General features: G+C 38.3%; 1 protein-coding gene across 1 annotated transcript; it reads left to right on the top strand.

The window, feature by feature from the left end:
- The first annotated feature begins 3,943 nt into the window (after positions 1 to 3,943).
- Positions 3,944 to 8,634, top strand: LOC143537583 (uncharacterized). Its single transcript, XM_077031320.1, has 3 exons — positions 3,944 to 4,603; positions 7,890 to 8,019; positions 8,102 to 8,634. The coding sequence occupies exons 1-3, from the start codon at positions 3,944 to 3,946 to the stop codon at positions 8,632 to 8,634; spliced, it is 1,323 nt and encodes a 440-aa protein (XP_076887435.1).
- The last annotated feature ends 13,266 nt before the right edge of the window (positions 8,635 to 21,900 follow it).

The raw sequence follows: 21,900 nt of genomic DNA, 5'->3' as shown, positions 1-21,900 counted from the left end.
ATCGTCCGTTTGTACCTAACGATTTATAAAAAATCCGATAAATTTTCTAAATAATCCAAATAACTTCCAAAATGCCCTGTAAAATTCCCAGGACTTAACAATTTTGCTAAATTACCTTTTTGAGCCCCAAATGACAGTTAAAACTCGAATAAACGCGAATCCAGAAATCATAGCTAAAGTTCTCCAACTGACCCCAAAATTTATATGTGATCTTGTGATGCATTACCTGAGTTCTCCACAAATTTCATAATTTTCCAATTAATTTAAGTATTTTTCCCAATTAAACCCTAACAAACGGTAATAAATTCTCCAAATATTCTCGGGTTATCGAAAAATTCCCAAATTTGGACAGGAACTCATTCATATTATCCCTGATGTCCCTACAAAGTTTTATAGGCTAAAAACAATCACATCACAATCTAATCCTAAACAACCACTAAACGAGTGTTTCGGTAATACCTTTGTAGTTTTCGGTTGTTTAGGCCCTTTTCTCGCCTTCCGGGTTCTTCTCCTCCTAGCTAGTGTATACACAGGTCATATATCATAAAACCAAGCATGTAACATCTATCATCTAGCCTTGGAAGAAAGAGTTTCGGTTAGGGTTTCAAACAGAGTTTTTGAACCGTAATAAACGCAATTTAAACTTCTTAATCCGTGTTTTTGGCCAAAAAAAGTAATTGATACTGATTTCTAACCATGTTTAGGATCAATATATGTTTTTGTATCATTTTAAGGGTTTTTGCATGGTTAAAAGTGATTTTTTATGATCAAACTTCAATATTTGTGTAAGAATCATGTTTAACAAGCTTGAAATTAATCAAGCAATGGACTTTTTACCTTGTGTTTTTGCTGGAAATTTTGCAGAGTAGAGCTAAGCAGCTGCAAGAAGTTGTTTTATGTGAAAATATCTTTAGTTACTAGCTTGTGAAGTAAGATATATCAAGAGGAAAAAAGTCATATATGGCGGCAACAATTATTTGGGGGTCCCTTGCGCTCCTCATATGTCTATTTTGCCTCATTTTACATGCCATCCTTGAAATCCCATGTCCAAATTTATTTCCGGCTCGGTTTTTGGCAAGAAAAATAGACCGGGTGCGCCAAATGGCGCGAAAACGAGTGTTTTTCGGCCAATTTTTTGTAAATTAATAAAAACATACCATTTGGTTGTAAAAATCCAAAATATTTTCACGGGTCGCTTAAAACAACTCAAGTGTTTTGTAAGTCTTTTTTGGCTTGGCGGATGATACAATAGTTGTTTTGGAACTAGCTTTCGCGTTTAAAGTCATAGCATATTGTTAAACGAGAATCTTTTTGTTTAACTGGTTTGCCATGTACTATGGCCATAATATCAATATGTTAGCCTCTAATATGTGTATCACTTATAGATTGCCCCTCTTAAATATCCGGGTCATAACCAATATCATTTGGTTATTCGTTTGTTCATTACGTGTAAACGGTTAATCGTTTACTCGATATGTAAATACTAATGTGCACCCGGTTTTGTCACGAATGTCACACTTATGATATTGCACTGTAGGCTTTGGTAGAAATTGGTCAACAGGCGTTACTCCCCTTTTTCCCTTCAATTAAGACCAACCCTTTTCCCCTAATATCAATACAAGATTCATCTCCGAACTTCACCTTTCCCATGACTCATTCATTCAATTCATAATAATACGCTTTATTACCCATCATGTGATTCGTTGTTCCATTGTTGAGGTACCAAACATATTTCTTCATCGGCTCGGTTTCGAAACGCTTTAGAATCACACTGTCTTCATTCAGTAAAACCGTCTTTTGATCACCTTTTATCATAAGTAAAGATGGATCGAAATCATCAATTTTGTTCAAATTAGATTCTTCCTTTTTCTTCATATGTTCCGGGAACATATACGCAAAGTGACCGAACTCATCACAATGGTAACACTGAACCTGTGATCTATCCTTTCTACCCTTTTGATGATCATTCATTCTTCTTTGACCCATGATGTTGACCATCTCGGTTGTCACAACCATCTTGATCCTCATCCTCTCGGTCTTGACCCCTGGTTTCACGGCCTCTTCCACGTCCTTGTGAACTCAACCAACCCTTACCTCGGCTATCGGAATGATAATACAACTTGTCTTTGTAACTACTATCCAATCAATTGAAAAGTAACTGGCCTTGTGACTTTGAAGCGCATTCTCTCCCTCGTAGACGTTCCTCAAACGCCTTAAGTCTTTCAACATCATCAAACATTATACTATCAAGATCAACACTTTGCTCGATTAAGGCTACTAGGTGGAAGTATTTTTCTGGAACCGCATCCAGTAACTTTATCACCAAGACATCTTGCTCGAACACGTGACCTAGACTCATTGCCTTTGAAACCATACTTGTTATTTTTCCTTCAAACACGCCAACAGTCTCGTTTTCTGCCATCTTAGGTTTCTCAGATTCACTTTTCAACGTTAGCAATCGAGCCTTTTGAACTCGCTCAGCCCCAACATATCGTGCCTTTAAAGCCGTCCATATTTCTCTGGCATTTTGTAAATTGTATGTTTAGTTATAGATTTGTAAATTATAAATTTAATATTTGCATGTTAAGTATAGCTTTAATTTATTAAGTTAGTTGGCTATACGATAGTGTGTTTCTACATGCTCATGTTTATTTGCAGCTTATTTATTTATATGTAAATATTGGCATTACTGAAATTTGTTCTTCCCCAACCCATGTATCACACGGGAGTAAAAGTGGCAAGCATAGTTCATATATATTAATTAAATTAATATAACAAATTATATGTTCAAAAAAATATTAAAATCTATCTAAATAAACCCGCGTGATATGCAGGCTAAAAGCTAGTGTATATATATATGATCATTACTCATTAGAAAACACACAAAGTACGAAGTCATTCGAAACGAGGAAAAAACATTACAAATTTTTAAAGTTGTTTCCTTGGAGTTTTCATCTTTTGAAAACAAATCATTACATCTTTAACGGAAAATGTTGGCAAGAAGTTTTCTTTCGATATAGCCAACACAAGCATCATTCATTTAATCATCGCTCATTCGATTACGTTTATCCGTCTTAACATGTTTCATGAAAAACATCTCTTAACAAATGTCGTTGCAACCAATAGAACTAATGTTAACTTCAATAAACGATAGACCAATTGATATTAGCCATAATTTTCAAGTTTTTAACGATATTTGCATAACTAGCCATGAAGTTCAAATTTATAACAAAACTAAGTCATAAATTGAAAACAAAAAAGACAAAGTAAAAGACAAGTTTTTAAGAGTTTGACAATGCAACATACGATTACCAAGATTAAATCGATCACTTAGTCGAGTTGAAAAATAAATTGAAAAGAAAAGGGACAAAAAAAAAGATGAAGTAAGGCTTGAACTTGTGACCCATTGGTTATAAACATAAGGGTGTTACTATCACACCAAAGTTAATAATGTTATTATAGGTCCCATTTATTAATTATTATGGGGTCCATAAAAAATTTAATATACCATCTTTAAGAAGTTTTTAAAATACATTGGGGTTCTGGGACCCCAATGTCTACCATGTGGGTCCGCCCCCTTAACTCAGTAATGGGCCACAAATTAAGGAGGAATGTCATGTATCCATTATCTCTGCATCTATTGTTGTACGCATAAAAAAGGAAAAAAAATGCCCAACATTTTAGTTAATTTTAGGCCTCCAAACACGTTGAGTCGATCCTTAATTAGAGGGTGTACTACAGAAAAACGTCAAGGACCAAACTTGGCAGTTACTGATAGTCATTGTACCCATCTTGAGTAAGTTACAAAATGTTCCCCAATTTGGTAATTAAAATTACAAAAATAACATTATAAGCTTAACCAATTCAAATAATAATAATAATCCATTCCCAATCCTCCCCCCAATTTCAACATCCAGCCATTCCTTATTCATCACTCTCTCTAATGGCTTCAAGACCTTCATTTTCCAACAATAGACATATTGTCAAGAAGACGTTGCCCTTACCGAAAACGCTGCTGCTTAGAGATTATTTACTCGACGATATGAGCTCGTGCTCTTCAAACGGCTTTCGCTCCTATCCTCGCAGTCAATGTGGCACCACTGTTCGATTCCTAGTCGAATCGGATCTAAACAGAAACCCGAAGCGACCTAATTTGAAACCTAAACAATCGTCGGTGCTACAAAAGGCTTCTGCAGCAATGATCAACGCGTTCAAGCATTTACCATTCACAGTTTCCACCAAGGCTAAGCTTTTGCCCAGGAGTCTGCCTCGGAAGCTCATGAAACACGGATTTTGGAACAAAACGAATAAGTATATTCATAACACGGAGGCTAAGCGGTTGAAGTCGTTTGGTGATTTGCTTAAAGAGACTGAAATTAATCCGCATCGGTTCTCAACCGCAGTTAATACCATTGCTACGGCTGAGCTGATAACCTCAACGAGCAACAGTAACAGCAGCGAGTTGACTGCCTCAAGTGAAAGTTTTACTACGGGTAACAGTGTAGAGGTTAATTTAGCTCAAAACGACGACGTCGTAGATGGAGAAGGCGTAACTGCCACCGTCACCGCCACCAACTATTCTGATAACACCAAAGACGCGAAGGTGAGACCTCTTTTTTAATAAATTCCCACCTAATTTGAACAACAATATTATTATTTGCCGAATAAATCAAATCAAATTTTAATATTGGGTATGTAAATGATTGAAAAGTTCGCACATTGTTCAACAATATATATGTGTATTTATGTTTGTTTATTTCTTAAGCAAACATAGATGAACAGAAAATTTCTAAATAGACGATCATCGTTATTTACGTTCATTTATTTATGTTCGTACGTAGTCGTTTATTTATATTTATTTAGTTATTTTAAATATGTATTATGTTATACATCAACCTTGAATAAAATTTTAAATAGAACGAACAGAAAAGAACATGTTTAACCTTTTTTCTTTCATGCACGTTCATTAAATTTTTTTAGAACGAACAAGTTTATTTTCTTAATAAATAAACATGAGCAAAAGTGTTGTTTGCCTAAATGTGAAATAGTGTTCATTTATTTGTTTAATTAAAGTTAAATGAATGGGCATGAGCAAGCCCTTTTCGTATTCATTAGGCTCATTTATCTGCCTATTAAGTATTATTAATAGCAATTTTTAAAAATCAAAATACAAATGTGAAATATTATTAATAATTATAATTAATAGTTGATAATCAAGTGTTCAAATTTGAAAAATCTTTAATTACTATTATTATTTTTGAATCAAGATTCAAATTTGAAATATTATTAGTATAAGTGAAGTTTTGGGGGATGAGACGTTAAATTTTCACAGCGAGGAACTAGGAGAAAATACAGCTGCGTCCGGGAGGGGGTCATTTATGTTTCTCTTTCAGGTCACGTGTGTAGTACGTGATTTCAAATATTATCTTAGTGCGTTCCTAACCGTAGATTCCACTTACGGTGTAACCTCTTTACGGGATCTACACCGTTGAAATTTGATGAAACGGGGCCGGCTCAATAAATGTGGAGGCCTAAATCGAAACAAGATTTTATGGCTTCTTCATCACAATTGTTAAGAAAAAAAATTTTGCTTATTACAAGTTTAAACTCATAAGCTATATTTTAGTAACAACCAAGCATACCACCATACCAATATATTATTACTTTACCCATTATAATATATAATATAAAATTTTTTTTTAAACTTGGAGGCCTTAATTAAGTGTGAGCCTAAAGCCCTAACTTATTTTCGCTATCCCATGAGCCACCTCTGGCCACGCATAGTAGAGATATGGGTGGTGAATTTCCTTTACTATATAATAATAAAAAACATATATTTAATTACCACAAGACCCTCGTCTTTTGGACCCCTCCTTCGTTCAGATTTAATAGCTTTAGAGAACTCGCATTCTACCTAGGGGTGTTCACGGTTTGGTTTTGACGGTTTTTGAGTCAAATCGTAAGCCAAACCGTTAGTACGGTTTTTGCTAATAAAAAGTCGAAGCCAAACCATTGAAAATAATAATCAAACCGTAACTAACGGTTTGGCTCCGACCGGTTTCATGGTTTAGGCATTAATATGCTATTGTGAAAAACTTAAACTCTAATTCACAAGTTCAGATTTCAAGCTGTCCAAAAATAAAATAACCAAAATGCAAGTTCCCCATAATTAATCATATTGTCCATAATTTAAGCCTAGAATATGACGGGATACTGGACTTTTAGTAAAGTTGGGCTAAATTACACACTAGTATTTTATAGTCGGCTAAGACAAGAAGCCCAATTTTTAAAACATATGATGTATTATAAATAATTATATAAATCTAATATCAAAAAATAAAATTTATGTATAAATAAATCCTACGGTCCGGTCCGCTTTTTTACGACCGGTTTTCAATAAAAACCGCAAGCCAAACCGTTCATTACGGTTTGAAAATTTTGAAGCCGACCGACCGAATGTAAAAAAAAAAAAAAACCCGACCGTGAAGCCAAACTGATGACCGGCTTGGGCGGTTTCGCGGTTTAAACCGATCGCTGAACACCCCTAATCGTACCCACTAAATTATATGAGTGGGGTTTCAATAATTTAAAGAGTGGTTTAGGGTTCTGTGAGTAGATTAGAGAGAAAATTCAGCGATTTCTCTAATATATTTGAAAAGTTTATGTAGCACCTTATAATTTTTTTAATGTTTTTTGAAAGTGGTATTGTGTGAATGAGAAAGAAAAGGTAATGATAAAAGTATAAAAGTATTATTTAATTCAAAGTAAAGAGAAAATATAGTAATTTTTAATATAATTTTAGAGTTGAAGATAGTGGAGGGAATGTGAATGCTCTTACATGTCAACTGTCAAGTGTATCTTACATGTCAACTGTCAAGTGTATCGTAGTGTATCGTAGAGGACAATATTATTATTTATATAAAGTATAAATATAATAATTCTTTTCTTTGATAATATAATAACTTTTTTGGAATGTAAAGAGGTGAATGTGGATAACATTATTTAGATACTCCAAACTTTTTATGGTACAAGTATAGATCAAGTTGTAAGACGATAACTTGGTCCAGTTTGTGTAAATTCTCTTTGATGTTGTCGTTTTTGTTTGTTCTTGCCTTCCTCCAAGTGGTGGAGGTTGGTTGTGGCTTCGGCATTTGCTTATAAAAGTTCACAATTCGAAAACAATCATTCTTATATTTAGGTGTAAAGTAGTTTGTCAAGTAGCTTTAGCCCAACTAACATTAGAGAGGAAGTAAAGATTTGGGTTGGAGATCGCAAAGTTTCAAGTTTGAATCCGATTCCAACCAGGTTTTTACCGCAGTAGGCCTTTGGATGGCGGGATATTCCTAGAACAGAAGATGGTGGCTTGGGCTACCCAGTGCTGTTTGCGATCACGTGCATATGGGGTCATCCTTTTCCATTTGGTTACCACATGCCAGGGGTAGCTAGGTTTTATTCGTTGGTTGTTTAAAAAAAAGTTATAAAACAGTTAGATTTTTTACATTCGTATCTTGGAAAATTACTAGCAAACCAAGCTCGATATTTAAGCCTAGAACTTAAAACCAATTAAGCTCTCTAAAACTAGGAAAGCTTGGGTCGATATAGGGTGCTCAGGCCTCAGGCTCAACTCATTTGCTCGCATGCTTTTGTTAAGTTATCTACATAAAGTTATCTACATAGTATTGAGTTATCTAGAAATTATTAAACTTAATAAATTAATTTTAATTGTTTTTGTTTACATATTACTCATATTGCTGATTTTAAACTTTAAAAGCTACAGATTAAGAATCAAATAGTAAAAGAGTTTACCTTTAATTGAAAATTTAGTAATTGTAACACATTTTAAGTTTGCTTTGTTTAAACTTGGCTTTGTTGGTGAAAATCAATAAAAGATATGGCGAGACAGTCATGACGATCAATTTAGTCCGGTTTCTATGATGGATTTTCCAAGTGACAGTGAAAATGATGACGAGGAAGATGAAGTTTCTTCAATCTCCCAACATAAACACCTTAACGTCAAAGGTTGTTATTCATATCTTTCTTTTATTTATTTGTTTGTTTTTTTGCGACATAGTGTGAAAGTATAGTTCAATATGCTTTACAGATGCACAAATATCAGCGTGCAAAACCCGAGCATCTAAGAGAGTTCCTCAACTTGAGCCGGTCAAACTAGAGGATCGGATAGGTCAGTTAGTTATTGAGTCTTCATGTATTGAAAATCAAATCGACTTTCCCCTAGAAGATAATCAAATCGAAAAGAAAGCGACTGCTTTACTTCAACTACTAGAGTTAACTGTTTCTTATAATCGCTTGTCGAAGTACGAAGACGTGAAGAGTCTTTTATTAGGATTCTTTAAAGAAAACATGCTTGAAGAAAATGTTTCGGATTATGAAATATTGCAAAGAGCAAAAGATTGGATGGATGGACAAGAACAAGAGGTGTTTATAGATTGGGAGTGTGAAATCAATAGACAAACATACCTAAGAGATATGGAGAAGGGGGTGAAGTGGTCAAATTTTGATAACCAAGTGGAGAAAGTCAACGTTGCTTTGGAAGTGGATTGTGTTATATTTGAGTCATTGGTCAACGAGGTGTTGACAGAATTTAATGTGCAAGGATCTGATCATGAGTATTGAATAAGAAAGTAATCAATTTAATTGGTCAAAATTATCAAGTGAACCCAATCCACTCCAAGCAAGACTTGTTGCCAATGGGCTTAGGCCCATTTTTGAGAAATGGGTCTCTAAGCTCTATTATGAGCTTCCATCTCGAGTTGCCAATGCTTTATTGGTATTTTCCTTTTGACTTCTTGTAACTTGTTCATCACTTCATGCAACTTCACATTTTGAAAAATTGTTTTTTGGCTTTTTTTTTAGTTTCTTTTATTTCTCTTTTAAATGCCTTTTCTTTAAGACGTAACGTTGTTTTATTTAAACCATATATGACTAGTGAGGAAGTAACAACACTAACTAAATAAAAATGAGCCTTTTTGCGAGTTGAATACAAGTGTGACAAGTTTTTAATTTCAAAATCCATGTATGTGAAAGATAGGTTTGAACTACATGATCGATCACATTCATTGGGATATGATGTGTAAGAATATGCTTATGAGTGAGATTAAGACTAGTCACAAAACCAAAAGTACATATATTGTTCAAGCATTTGTCTGTGTATCATTCCTAAAAATAATTTACACGTCTAAATATTTTTAAGAAATCCAACTGAGTGAGTGTCTAGTCTTGGGATGATTAATTTCTCAACATATCTCAATCAACCTGGGGCAAAAGCCGGAGCAAAAGCTAACTGACAGAATATAACGGTCATATTAGATACGTGCATAATATAAGATATTTATGTCTAAGTTAAATACCAATATGTTGTATGGTTGGCTTGTTACAAACATTTATTTGTAATTAGGATCTTACAAATTGGCATTGCATACAGTGACGGACTTGAACGTTTAAGTTGAGGGCCAAAATACATTAAAATAAATTCAATAATTAATACTCATTTCTTCAGTCAGCGACGGTATAAGACGCTTTTAACCGAAGGGTCATAATATATAAACAACAAGAATAAAAATTAAATTTAAAATTTAGACATGTTTTGAACTAAAGTAAAATAACAAAGTAAAAATAAATATAAACAAAAAATCTATTTTTTGATTAGAGTCTAGTATTTTGACCCCCCCCCCCCTCCCGCGCCTACGTTGTCGGGGGGAGTGGTGGTTGATTTGATTGTTGTTTAGGCTTGATGACAAAGCAAAACAAATCGAAAACAAACCCTTAAACATCTAAAAATGCTAATGTGAGCAACATAAAGCACCGGCTAGTCCAAACAAATAAACAAAAATGGCAAATATATATAGATACATGTGTGTGTCTACCTAATCATGGTCTTGTTTTATAAATATAAACCTATAAAAGACTAATGACAACCTATCATACATCAAACCTCTATGTTCCTATGTCAAAGCACATGCTATAAATGCTAAATTCCATCACATTCCATGTTTAATCTTTGACTTTTGGTAAGTATTATCCAATCAAGGTATTTAAGTGTAAGAATAGAAACCATTTTGCTTCCCAAAACCCAGCAGAATCATGCAATTACATCGAAGATTTGCTGAACTTTAAAACCTACCACAAACTCTCTTAGCATTAGCACAATGACAATTTGTAAACAGAGGGGTGCAAACGAGCCGAGCCCAAGCTCGACTAGGCTCGGGCTCGGCTCGGCTCGAGCTCGGCTCGTTTAACTTGTACAGGGCTCGAGCTCGAGCTCGGCTCGTTTCGAGCTCTATTTTCAAAGCTCGAGCTCAGCTCGTGAGTAGATTTTCAAGCTCGAGCTCGGCTCGGGCTCAGCTCGTTTACTATATATCAATTATTTTTTTATATAATTATAATTATTTTTATATATTTTTTTCTATTATAATTTTATGTATAAAATAATATATATTATTTAGTAATTTTAATTATTTTTTCATAACATTATATATATTAATTAATAATTATTAAATATATATTTTAAAAAATTATATAAATGACAAGCTCGTTTAGGCTCGCGAGCCAGCTCGAGCTTGATAAGTGAAGCTCGGGCTCGGGCTCGTTTATTAAACGAGCTTACTTTTAGGCTCAGGCTCGGGCTCAATTAAGCTCGGCTCGATCAAGCTTTTTAACGAGCCGATCTCAAGTAGCACCCGAGCAGCTCAGCTCGTTTGCACCCCTACTTGTAAACTATGGGCTAACCCTTGTAAGTCTGCACAAGATTTCTTTATCACGCAAACATCCTTAACCTCCTAGTTAAGTCATTAACCTTAGTTAAGAATTAAGGCAATATAACCAGCCTTTGACTCACCATTTGTCACACCCCAAAATACAACTTTGACCTCCCACTCTGTCCTCACCATGATCTGATACGAACTCTCCAAAAACACACAAGTGTGAATGCACCAGAATCTTCATCAAGTGCAGCCACATCTCAACCCTTTCTCTCAAGTTTTTATCTATAAGAATAAGCTATTATACGGTAAGTTCATCCCATTATAACCTCCATGTTTATTGTTCTTAGAACAACCCCTAACTTAATCTTTTCATCCTTTCTTTAAAAGTCTACCAAGCACCAAATAATCATTCCTATAGACAAGCTTCAAGATATGAGTTCCTACATTAATTCTTACAAAGTGATTAGAGGTAAGTACAATTTTTAGAATCATTCCTTATAATATACCATGTTCATCCAAGTGGTTATATTGAAAGAAAACTCAAGGATCCATCTACATTTCAACATACTTTTATAACTTTGTAAAGCACAACACCAGGACTATAATCAGCTTGTAATGAATATTTTGGGTTAAGAAGGGTATTGAATATATTCCTTAATATTATGTCTAACATGGGATGTTATAATGGAGACTTATGATTTTAAATCAAAGGGTAAAACTATGTAGTATACTAGAGTTCAAATCAGTGCTGGTAGAAATAAGACATGGATTCACAAGGTACCATCTCGGCCATATTCAACCCTTTTTGATCGATTTTTTAAGCCTAAAATATACTACCTTGAATTATGTTTCTATCCTAAAATATTTTATGAAATTTGGATATCAAATGAACCCTCAACATCTGATTTTGAACAAAAGGTCAAAGTTGCTGATTTGAACAGTTTGCTATGTTCTAACAAAAAGAAAATCATAACTTATTCCTTAATGGGCCAAAATGACACGATTTTTCTTTATAAACCTCGTGCTATGAGCTTTTTGTTAAACATGTATAAAACCATGATATAATATCAAGTCTAGAAACCTTAACAACACTGTTTTCGTAATGTACACAAGAGAAAGTACATTGCTGACCATTCTTTGGAAAAGGCATCCTTTGAGTACCTTAAACATATGATAAATTTATGAACCTTACATTTTAGACACCTAAGCCACATCTTTACATATGGTACAAAACTTAGAACTTACTAAATACATGTTACACATTAAATGGGGACATCACTAGATTTGAAAATTCTGATTTGTATTGTGGTTAATTTACCATAAATAAAGCTCACTAGTAGTTTTGTCATGAAAGAATAGTCAAGGACAATAAATGCATAAGTCAGTCGGTTAAAAATATCATGACCACTAGTATTTTTCCTAATAAATGTATACCCTTGAGGTACCTACAAGAATGCACATATAGCGGGTCCTTTTAGTAAAGTTAACCACGCACGATTTATATGAGTCAAACATTTGTCATCAACACACGCCCTAAATTAAGTACTTAGATGAACATAACCAATGCAATAATTAGTGTCGCTAAACCCTACAGTGCCCATACATGTTTTAGGATACAAGTCGACCCAATTTATCTTTAGACCCAACTACACGCGATCATCAGTTTTGTAACACCCGTTAATTCCGGTTTCAAGAACTAAAGCTTGTAGAGTATGTATAACTCTCGGGATTTAACCGACGTTTCTCGAAAGCCTTCACGTCATCCCGGTACGTTAAAGAACCTAACTTTTCCTTCCATTTTGCCTTACACTTGAATCTAGAGGGACTAGAGTGTAATATCTTATGTTATTACATGATCTAACCCTAGCCCCCTTGTGAAGCTGCGATCGGCAGAAGGAACAAAGAACAAGACCACCGATTATCTTTTTTGCAGCCAACTTTAAGCCTTAGAACTTCAATTCAAGGTATGTACTATGATTCCCCAAGTTTTTTTCACGTTAATTAGTCCTCATATTGCGCGTATTGATCGAAAAACGTCTTGTTGTAGGCTAACCGGGTGGCTGCCCAATTGAGCGTTTCCGGGGCTGTTTTGAGTGAGGTTTTCGCATCAAAATCCCACTAGGTATGACATGTACATCATATTATATTTTCATGGCCAATGGAGGTGTTTAGGTCGGTCAATCGATTTTAGTTCGAAAACTAGGGTTTATCGGATGTAGAATTTCAAATTGTTGAGTTTGATGCGTTAATTGATCGGATGACCGACCGAATCAGTTTGTGCAGCCCTAGGGGGGCTTTAAGGGCTGTGGAAAAATTATTTTTTTGATGCTCGGGGCTATTGTGGTTAGTGCTTCGTTAATCGAGTCGGCGGTACGCGAATTTTCGTTTAAATGTTAAAGTAAGAGTTGTAAAAAGGAACTGTCAACCCTATCAACTCGGGTGACATAATCTTGATGAATGAAAAGATTTAATATGGAATTTGGTCCATTTGGGGCTAATTCGTTTAACAAATGGTTTTAAGGTTTATTACACGCGCATTCGGCCCGATTTGATTACCGTTGGGCCTTGGGCCAAGTTGTTGGGCCTTGGGCCAAGTGTTGGGCCTTGGGCCAAGTATTGGGCCTTGGGCGGCCCATTAGGCAAGAGTGTTCTTACGGTCTAGTTTAGTAACGTGTTGTGTATAATTTACAGGCCCTTGCTTGTGATTGTGCACTTAGGGATTCCTAGCTCGTTGCAGGTGTTCGATTGATTTCAGGTGAGTTCATGATGCCCTTTTTACTCTTTTTACTTTTTTTACTTTTGGGCTAGCATGCACACCTAAGTGTTTTCTTACATGATGAAAGGTTTTAAACGAATTTATATAGGCTGGCTAGCATATGGTAGGCCTTGGGATGTTATATATATATATATATATATATATATATATATATATATATATATGTATATACATTATTTCTTGGCCTATATCTGGCGATGTTGTAGTCGTTTCGACTACTGATGTTGTGCATGCCTACTTTGTGTTTGCATGCACTGATGTTACGTGTTTGGGTTGTACGTTTGCCCGACCCTGATGTTATACGTGGATGTTATATATATATAATGTGATATATATAGAGATGTAATTGAAAGGATGTTTACATATGCCTTTTGTATATGTATGTATGAGGATGTTTAGTTCTCGGTAATGAGGACTTGATGGATGTACCCTTTTACTTTTAAAACTTTTGGTTTGACTATCTTAACTATTACTACTGATGTTATTTACTTAAAACTTGAACTCACTCAGCTCAAGCTGACTTTGTGTGCATGTTAGTGTGAGTTTCAGGTTAGGAAGAGGATGCCTTATCGCTTGGACGTGCACGAAGCTACTTGGACAGTGAAGGGCATACGGGATCTGAAGTTTTACTATTAAACATTTATTATTAAAAGTTTTTATTTAAAGATAACTATGTTGATTTTGGGCAATGTTTCCGGGTTTTGGGAACTTATTTTATTATTTATGTTTTCCGCTGAATTATACTCTGAGATGTTTGTTTTAATGGAAGATACCGTTTTCAAGTTTAATTATTATCCTAAGTGTTTTGTATGATTACCAACTGTGGGGTTCCCAGGGTTTGGGGCCTTACAAGTTGGTATCAGAGCCTTGGTTCTAGGGATTCGAGCATCCTCGAATGCTTGGACTCGAACTGTATGAAAAGAGACCAGTATGCCCACCGCGAGTAGCTGCACGTCAAGAGGTAACTTTAGAATATTAGTCATTCCTTTAAGTTTAAAAGTTTCCAGTATGTGATTAACTATTTAGTGTTAGATAGAAGGCTAATGTGGGTAGGGGCAAGGGGTGATTAGGACGGGCGGGTAAAGTAAACGACTAATTACACTTGATCAACGTCATTAGCAGTTTACCCTTACCTCACATGTTCTAAATGCCACTTGTACCTGACCATATTAAAATTCTGTCTTTGTAGGGATAAGTCATGGTTAATACTCGAGCAGCTAAGAGAGGTGGTTCTAGTGTTCGTGGTCGTGGTCGTAAACCACGTGCCGAAGCCGAGAGTGAGATTCCTACTTCCCAGCAGGACACCCCGATTCATGAGGAGGGGGATAACCCTGCCTTAGATCCTGCTATGCGCGCGGCTATCACGGATGAGGTTTACCTGGTGCTCCATAGCGCCATTCCCGAGATCGTTGATGAGGCCGTCAGGGCCATGGGGGAGTCACTGGTTGGTAAGGGTTCGGATAAGGGAAGGAAGAGTAAGGAGGTGCAGGTAGAAGATGAAGAAGAAGTATATGTGCCGAGTGGGGATGAAGATGAGGTGCGGACTATTAGTGTATCTACTCGGGGTTGCTCGTATGGTGACTTTAAGAAGTGCGACCCCCTTATTTCAATGGCACTAAAGATGCATTGGCAGCACATCAGTGGGTGAGAGAGATGGAGTCTGTTTTGAGGGTTAGTAAGTGCAAGGGGGATGATATGGTGACTTATGCTACTGCCTCGTTTCGTTCCGAGGCACTATGTTGGTGGGATAACTTGGCGCAAGCTATGGGTGATCGTTCGATTAGGAGGATGACGTGGGATGAGTTGAAGAAATTGGTTCTCGGTCAGTTTTGTCCTCCGCATGAATTGGATAAGATAGAGCAGGAATTCTTGACCTTGGAGGCTGGTACTATGTCGCTTCGGGAGTATACCACCAAGTTTAACAAGATGGCTCGTTTATGTCCCGATTTGGTTACTCCCGAGACCAATAGGATTAAAAAGTACGTGAAGGGGCTTCCGGTGGATATCCGTAGGGGTGTGTTGACTACCAACATGAACTCTTTTCACTCGGTGGTCACTCTAGTAGGTATGCTGTATGATCAGAGGGAGAAGCTGCCGCAGCCCGAGAATAGGAAGACATGGAACTCAAATTCGTACGGCAAGCGGCCCAGGGGAAGCAAATTTAATCCGTCTGAGAAAAGGGTAAAGACTGAGACTTCTGAGTTCAAAAGGGGTGCGGAGTTCGGTAATTGCAAGAAGTGCGGGAAGCCGCACAAAGGGGAATGTAGGATTGGGTATGGCACTTGTTTTCGTTGTGATAAGGTAGGACACCCTCATTTCGAGTGTCCAACATAGACCTGTTTCCGCTGTAAGGGTTCGGGTCACTTGGCATCAAACTTTCCTTCCAGTAAGGCGGGGGGGGGGGGGGGTCCAGGCAGGGGACTTCCTCGAGGGGGAAGATGGATGAGAAGCCGAAGGCCAGGGCTAGGGCTTTCAACATCTCTAAGAAGGAAGCGAAGGAGGATGCGGATGTCGTTTCAGGTACTTTTTCCTTATTTAGCTTTCATTTCACCATTATAATTTCTTGTTCCTTTGAAATCGTATATGTTGACCGTGTAGCTGAGCAGTAGTATAATATCGTCCCAGGTACTTTCCTATTGGATGAGTTACAGGCGTCAGTTTTATTTGATTCGGGCGCCAGTAGGAGTTTTGTGTCTACCGCTTTTTGTTCCTTGTTGAATAAATCACCCGAGCGCGTAATCGATGGGTTTGAGGTTGAGGTCGCCGTAGGAAAATCCGTGTCCGTGTCTAGGGCTATTTAGGGTTGTTCCATAGAGTTGTCTGGTTATAGATTTCCGGTGCGATTGTATTTGATGCCGCTTGGTTGTTTCGATGTGGTGCTCAGGATGGATTGGCTCGCGAATGTTGATGCTCAGATCATTTGTGGTCAGAAACTCGTTCGTCTAAGGGCCCCGGATGGGACTCAAATTACGGTCTTCGGAGATCGGAATGTTGCGACGCCACATATTATATCCATGCATAAGGCGGGAAAGTTGATGCAGCGGGGGTGTGGGGCGTATCTGGCGTATGCTATGAATGTGAATACCGAGGTGGCTACCGTCGGTGATGTTCCTATTGTTCGGGATTTCCCGGATGTATTTCCAGATGATTTGTCAGATGTGCCGCCGGATCGCGAGGTCGAGTTCCAGATAGACCTTGTACCGGGCGCCAAACCCGTTGCCCGAGCTCCCTACCGCCTAGCGCCGAATGACATGAAGGAGCTTATGGCTCAGTTGGAAGACTTGCTCGATAAGGGCTTTATTCGACCGAGCACCTCACCTTGGGGTGCCCCGGTCCTGTTCGTTAAAAAGAAGGACGGTAGCATGCGGATGTGCATTGACTATCGTGAATTAAACAAGCTCACTGTCAAAAATCGGTACCCTTTCCCATGGATCGATGATTTATTTGATCAGCTCCAAGGAGCTAGTTGGTTCTCGAAGATCGACCTTAGGTCCGGGTATCATCAGCTGAAGATTCAGGAAGAAGATATTCCTAAGACTGCCTTCCGCACTCGTTATAGACATTACGAATTTCTGGTGATGTATTTCGGTTTGACCAACGCACCGGCTGCGTTCATGCATCTTATGAACCGGGTGTGTAGACCGATGCTCGATTGTTCGGTTATTGTGTTCATCGACGACATTCTTGTGTACTCTAAAAGTGAATCCGATCACACCGGTCATCTCAGGGAAGTGTTGGAGGCTCTGCGAAAGAACAAATTGTATGCGAAATTTTTTAAGTGTTCCTTTTGGTTACGAGAGGTTCAATTCTTGGGCCATGTTATTAACCCGAGTGGTATTCTGGTTGACCCTGCAAAGGTGGAAGCCGTGAATGATTGGGAGTCTCCTAAGTCTCCAACCGAAATCCGTAGTTTCCTTGGGTTGGCAGGGTATTACCGCCGCTTTATTCCCGATTTTTCGAAAATTGCTTTTTCTCTGACCAAGCTGACTAAGAAGAGTGTTAAGTTCGTGTGGGGTACGGAACAGGAGGAGGCTTTTCTCGAGTTGAAGAACAGATTGACGCATGCCCCGATCTTAGCCTTACCTGATGGCACCGATGATTTGGTGGTGTATTCTGATGCCTCTTATCAGGGGCTTGGGTGTGTTCTGATGCAACGAGGTCGAGTCTTCGCGTATACCTCGCGGAATATAAAGCCTCACGAGGCGAATTATCCTACCCACGATTTAGAACTGGCGGCGGTTGTGTTTGCGCTTAAGTTGTGGAGGCATTATCTGTACGGTTTTCCTTGCACTATTTACACCAATCATAAGAGCTTAAAGTATTTCTTCGAGCAAAAGGAACTGAATATGCGACAGCGTCGATGGTTGGAATTGATTAAGGACTACGACCTGGAGATCATGTACCATCCGGGTAAGGCTAACGTGGTGGCCGATGCGTTAAGCTGGAAGGAGAGACCAAAACCTATTCGTGTGAAATCCTACCAGCTTATTCTCAAACCCGACATTTTGAAACAAATAGCCAACGTCCAGAATGAAGCGTTGCAGGTGGAATGGATTATATCAGAGCGTATCTGGGGTCAGGAAAAGTTGTTGGGAGACGTCGGTGATAGGGTGAAGTATAAAGATGGGCGTTTATGGGTGCCGAGGTATGGAGGTTTCAGAAGTAGAATTTTAGATGAGACGCACAAGTCGCGCTATTCCATTCATCCTGGCGTGACCAAGATGTACCAAGACTTGAAAAAGAATTATTGGTGGCATGTGATGAAGTTTGAGGTGGCTCAGTATGTAAGTAAGTGTTTGACATGTCTGCAAGTTAAGGCCGAGCATCAGAAGCCGTTTGGGAAACTTCAGCCGTTGGAAATACCTGAATGGAAATGGGAGCATCTTACCATGGATTTCGTGACTAAACTGCCTCGTACTCCTAGGGGTAATTACGACACCATTTGGGTAATCGTGGACAGACTGACCAAGAGCGCTCACTTATTGCCGATTCGAGAGACTTTTAATTCTGAGCAGCTGGCCGATGTGTTTATTCGTGAGATCTTCTCTAGGCACGGGGTTCCGGTATCTATTGTTTCGGATAGGGATACGCGTTTCACCTCCAGATTTTGAAAAAGGTTTCACGAGGAGATGGGCACCAAACTCCTCATCAGTACTGCTTATCACCCGCAGACGGATGGTCAGTCCGAGAGGACCATTCAGACTCTCGAGGATATGTTGCAGGCTTGTGTTATCGACTTTGATGGTAGTTGGGACCGTCACTTACCGTTGGTGGAGTTTTTGTATAATAACAGTTACCACGCCACGATTGGGATGCCACCGTTTGAGATGTTGTATGGTAGGAGGTGTAGGACTCCAGTCTGTTGGGGTTCCATTGGTCAAAAGCAGTTGGGTAGTTTAGAGGTGGTCGATGCTACGACTGAGAAGCTCGACAAGATCAAAGCATTTATGAAGGCCGCGCAGGATCGTCAGAAGTCTTATGCAGATAAGAGGCGAAGGCCTATTGTGTTTGAGGTTGGGGACCGGGTTATGTTAAAAGTTTCTCCCTGGAAGGGCATTATTCGTTTTCTTAAGAGGGGGAAGCTTAGTCCGAGGTTCATTGGTCCGTTTCGTATACTGGCCCGTGTAGGTGAGGTAGCGTATACGCTGGAACTGCCTGATGAGCTCGCGGGGATTCATCCTACCTTCCATGTGTCCCACTTGAGGAAATTCTTAGCGGATGGTGAGGCCCATGTGCCTCTTGATGAGATTGAGCTTGACAATAAGCTGAACTACGTTGAACAACCGATTGCTATTCTTGACCGTCAAGAGAGGCGTTTGAGAAATAAGGTGGTTAGACAGGTGAAGGTGCAGTGGAAACACCGTAGGGGTTCTGAGGCCACTTGGGAGTACGAAGACGAAATGATGAAGTATTATCCGCAGTTGTTCCTGTCACATCGGGATTGTTTAGTTCTTGAAACCGGAATTAACGGGTGTTACAAGTCCACCCCCTTACAATGGGATTCGGGGACGAATCCCATTGTAAGGGGGTGGACTTGTAACACCCGTTAATTCCGGTTTCAAGAACTAAAGCTTGTAGAGTATGTATAACTCTCGGGACTTAACTGACGTTTCTTGAAAGCCTTCACGTCATCCCGGTACGTTAAAAAACCTAACTTTTCCTTCCATTTTGCCTTACACTTGAATCTAGAGGGACTAGAGTGTAATATCTTATGTTATAACATGATCTAACCCAAGCCCCCTTGTGAAGCTGCAATCGGCAGAAGGAACAAAGAACAAGACCACCAATTTTCTTTTTTGCAGCCAACTTTAAGCCTTAGAACTTCAATTCAAGGTATGTACTACGATTCCCCAAGTCTTTTTCGCGTTAATTGGTCCTCATATTGCGCGTATTGATCGAAAAACGTCTTGTTGTATGCTAACCGGGTGGCTGCCCAATTGAGCGTTTCCGGGGCTGTTTTGAGTGAGGTTTTCGCATCAAAATCCCACTAGGTATGACATGTACATCATATTATAATTTCATGGCCAATGGAGGTGTTTAGGTCGGTCAATCGATTTTAGTTCGAAAACTAGGGTTTATCGGGTGTAGAATTTCAAATTGTTGAGGTTGATGCGTTAATTGATCGGATGACCAACCGAATCAGTTTGTGCAGCCCTAGGGGGGTTTAAGGGCTGTGGAAAAATTATTTTTTTGATGCTCGGGGCTGTTGTGGTTAGTGCTTCGTTAATCGAGTCGGCGGTGCGCGAATTTTCGTTTAAATGTTAAAGTAAGAGTTGTAAAAAGGAACTGTCAACCCTATCAACTCGGGTGACATAATCTTGATGAATGAAAAGATTTAATATGGAATTTGGTCCATTTGGGGCTGATTCATTTAACAAATGGTTTTAAGGTTTATTACACGCGTATTCGACCCGATTTGATTACTGTTGGGCCTTGGGCCAAGTTGTTGGGCCTTGGGCCAAGTGTTGGGCCTTTGGCCAAGTTGTTGGGCCTTGGGCCAAGTTGTTGGGCCTTGGGCCAAGTGTTGGGCCTTGGGCGGCCCATTAGGCAAGAGTGTTTTTACGGTCTAGTTTAGTATAGTGTTGTGTATAATTTACAGGCCCTTGCTTGTGATTGTGCACTTAGGGATTCCTAGCTCGTTGCAGGTGTTCGATTGATTTCAGGTGAGTTCATGATGCCCTTTTTACTCTTTTTACTTTTGGGCTAGCATGCACACCTAAGTGTTACATGATGAAAGGTTTTAAACGAATTTATATAGGCTGGCTAGCATATGGTAGGCCTTGGGATGTTAAATATATATATATGTATATACATTATTTCTTGGCCTATATCTTGCGATGTTGTAGTCGTTTCGACTACTGATGTTGTGCATTCCTACTTTATGTTTGCATGCAATGATGTTACGTGTTTGGGTTGTACGTTTGCTCGACCCTGATGTTATACGTGGATGTTATATATATACTGTGATATATATATATAGAGATGTAATTGAAAGGATGTTTACATATGCCTTTTGTATATGTATGTATGAGGATGTTTAGTTCTCGGTAATAAGGACTTGATGGATGTACCCTTTTACTTTTAAAACTTTTGGTTTGACTATCTTAACTATTACTACTGATGTTATTTACTTAAAACCTGAACTCACTCAGCTCAAGCTGACTTTGTGTGCATGTTAGTGTGAGTTTCAGGTTAGGAAGAGGATGCCTTATCGCTTGGACGTGCACGAAGCTACTTGGACAGTGAATGGCATACGAGATCTGAAGTTTTACTATTAAACATTTATTATTAAAAGTTTTTATTTAAAGATAACTATGTTGATTTTGGGCAATGTTCCCGGGTTTTGGGAACTTATTTTATTAGTTATGTTTTCCGCTGAATTATACTCTGAGATGTTTGTTTTAATGGAAGAAACCGTTTTCAAGTTTAATTATTATCCTAAGTGTTTTGTATGATTACCAACTATGGGGTTCCCAGGGTTCGGGGCCTTTCAAGTTTCAGGTGAGTCACGACCCCTTTTTCTATTTTACATTTTGGGGGAAAAACATACTACCTATTCATGACAACAAAAGAACAAGAGAGGCATAACCCAATCTATGTTTATATGAGACAATCAATTATCAAAGCTCGTGAAATCCTGCTTTCCTACTGTAACCATTAGCTATGCTTATGGCCATGGATCATATGAATAGTACTGTTGGGTTGACACCCTATATCATGGTTAGTCGCGCTAACCTATTACCTGCATGGTTAAATGATTGCATATCGTCCACCTATATTTTATGGGCATCGTTATTATCTTGTCGTGATTTGGTTATAAGCTCATATATTTCATACTCATGGTCCTAGCTAGACAATGGCGATGGCCCAACCTTGTTTTGTTTATCATAATGACTATTATTA

Source organism: Bidens hawaiensis, unplaced genomic scaffold, assembly GCF_021521415.1.
Source record: "Bidens hawaiensis isolate Kalapana, Puna unplaced genomic scaffold, B.hawaiensis_p1.1 tig00011229_1, whole genome shotgun sequence".
Lineage (NCBI taxonomy): Eukaryota > Viridiplantae > Streptophyta > Magnoliopsida > Asterales > Asteraceae > Bidens > Bidens hawaiensis.
The sequence above is the reverse complement of the archived record's forward strand: the minus strand, read 5'-3'. Positions and strand labels throughout refer to the sequence as shown.